Genomic DNA, 2,922 nt, shown 5'->3' with positions numbered 1-2,922 from the left:
CATTTTGGTCCAGTTGTGTTCTCTTAAGGGAGCAGCAAGGTATCTTCTCATCTTAGTTAGCAGCTGTGTAAACTTATTAGGATAGTGAATATAAAAGTTCATGACAACTATACATCTTTTAAAATGTGAAGTGTTACTGGTTATAGCTGATTATTTATGGGGAGTTTATATGTTGATTTTCTTTTATAACCTGAAGCAGAAACTTGCCATGGGTGACAAGGAGAGAGACAACCACTCAGAAGTAACTGACTTCATTCACCACTCAGAAGTGACTGACTTCATTCTTGTAGGCATCAGAGTCCGTCCAGAGCTCCACAGTGTCCTTTTTCTTCTATTTCTTATTATTTATGGGATGGTTCTTCTGGGAAACCTTAGCATGATTGGCATCATAGTGACTGATCCCAGGCTGAACACACCAATGTATTTCTTCCTAGGCAACCTCTCCGTGATTGACCTCTCCTACTCCACGGTTATTGTACCTAAAGCCATGGTAAACATCTTATCTCAGAAAAAGACCATATCCTTTGTGGGTTGTGCAGCTCAACTTTTCCTTTATGCACTTTTCATGGTAACAGAAGCCTTTATACTAGCAGCCATGGCCTATGACCGCTTCATTGCCATCTGCAATCCTCTCCTTTACAGCGTTCGAATGTCAAGGAGTGTCTGTGTCCAGTTGGTGGCTGGTTCCTATCTCTGCGGCTGGGTCAGTTCCATCCTCCAAATCAGTGTAACATTCTCCATGTCTTTTTGTGCCTCTAGGGTCATTGATCACTTCTACTGTGATTCTAATCCAATCGAAAAGATCTCCTGTTCTAATACTTTTATCAATAAGATGGTGTCACTTAGTCTGGCTGTGCTTATTATTTTGCCAACAATAATAGTTATTGTAGTATCTTACATGTATATTGTATCCACAGTTTTAAAGATACATTCCAGTGAAGGGAGAAAAAAAGCCTTTTCTACCTGCAGCTCCCACTTGGGGGTTGTAAGTTTGCTTTATGGGACTGTTTCCTTTGTGTATCTCACACCTCCAAATAATCCTGAACTTCGTAAAATTGCTTCAGTATGTTATATTTTGTTCACACCTATGTTGAATCCCCTAATCTATTCTTTACGAAATAAGGATGTAAAAGATGCCATGAAAAAAGTCTTGTGCAAGCAAAAGGTTTTACTCTAAGAAGGCTTTCACTCTTTACTGATTCTTATAGTAGTTGATAGTTATCTGTCTGATCGTTGCCATTTACACATTTAGAGTTGAAGTGTACTTTAAAAAGGAGATGACAGATCCTCAACTTTTCCAGTGCACAGCATTAATAATTTCCTGTAAACAACATTCAAAATAAGTTACTGGTTTCTTTAAGGTGATTAAATATGAGAGCTCTGGACGTTGGTGAAGATTGACTGCATTTTGTACAAATAGTATGTTTCTTGCTCTGACAATAACACTATGTATGCTATGTGAATACAGAAGTATTTTGTAGTCACAAGTAAAATTTAGATGAATAAGGTACTTTACACTGTGATTCACTCAGAAACTGTGCCTTTACACTGGCTTATATGCAAATGACACTTGGTATAATGCCAGTGGTGTGTTTTATGTTTGATGGCACTTGACAGTGTCAAAATGGAAATAAAACATTATGAGAACAATCTATGCTGAATTAAAGGAATTAGACAATAACTTTGAGCCAGGTGGTGGCGGAGCATGCTGATAATCCCAGCACTTGAGAGGCAGAGGCAGGCTTTGAGTTCAAGGCCAGCCTAGTCTAAAGAGTGAGTTCCAGAAATGCTACAGTTACACAGAGAAACCACGTCTTGAAAAACAAACAAACAAAACACTAAAAAACTTATATGAATCAGGAAAATCTAAATATTATTCCTTGAGTAGCATCAATTGTCTTTGCTTTCTTCTACTATAACAAAGTAAATTTTATAGCACTTTTCAAGTCAAACTGTCTTTAAAATGGCACAATAAGAAGACATACTATTGTTTTTAAAATAAAGCAAGTTTGGAAATCATAGTTAAATTAATGTAAGACTAAATTTATACATATTAAAAGTTAGATCCCTATGTGTATATGTATATATGGATGTGTTTATGTGTACTAATGTGTACATTAGTTTGGTTCTGGTATGTGAGAAAAAGTGTATAAGCAGCATGCATCAGTTGAGAAAAGGGTTATTCCAACAGCATCTTAGTTTTGGTAGATGCCAAGGGAAATAAGGTGTGCAAGAAAAGCCACTCTCACGTCACTGTTTTACAAGAAATTTAAATAACATTTAGGTAAACAGTGCCTAAGTCTAGGAGCTATCATTAGACAGAAAACTAAGTCCATAGATTCAACATCATGTAACCCAAAATACAGACCCTTGATTCAGTCTTCTTTTGCTTTTGTTTAAGTAGCAGAGTTTCCTTTGATGAATACACAAAGGCACGCAACTTATCAGGTTATTGTTTGCCATGGTAAATAATTTATTTATAAATTATTCTTACCTAATTAAATAAAAAAGGAAGCTATATGACCAAATAATTTAAGGTCCTATTTATTATCCCTTCCAAATTTGTTAATCTATTTGTCTCATATTTTGATTTTAGAGAAATAAAATTTGAGAGCAAATAGAAATCCAAATCACTTGGGAAAACAGTTTCTTGGAATAGCTTATGATTAGTCTCAAGGACTAATTTTTAAAATTAGGTTTTAGTTATTTCCATTGTATCCCCTTTAGTTTAGATTTGTGGTCTTCTCAGCATCTACCAAGTGTGGTTTATTGAGGATTGTTTGGAAAACTCAACCAAATGTTGGATGAGATCATACCAAGACTCACTTGCTTTCATTTTTCAACATAATGAAATACATTTCCTATTTTATAGCCACAGAAGATCATAGTATTTCAATGCTTAATAATGTTACAAGCTGCTTT

At 35.4% G+C, this 2,922-nt stretch overlaps 1 protein-coding gene across 1 annotated transcript; it reads left to right on the top strand.

Annotated features, from left to right (window-relative positions):
• The first annotated feature begins 208 nt into the window (after window positions 1–208).
• On the top strand, window positions 209–1,177 carry Olfr827 (olfactory receptor 827). The gene has a single exon (NM_146300.1). It carries the CDS (start codon window positions 209–211, stop codon window positions 1,175–1,177), a length of 969 nt encoding a protein of 322 aa, NP_666412.1.
• Window positions 1,178–2,922: the final 1,745 nt, after the last annotated feature.

Source organism: Mus musculus, chromosome 10 (genome assembly GCF_000001635.26).
Source record: "Mus musculus strain C57BL/6J chromosome 10, GRCm38.p6 C57BL/6J".
Classification (NCBI taxonomy): domain Eukaryota; kingdom Metazoa; phylum Chordata; class Mammalia; order Rodentia; family Muridae; genus Mus; species Mus musculus.
Note: the sequence above shows the minus strand (reverse complement) of the source record. Positions and strands in the feature narration are given on the sequence as shown.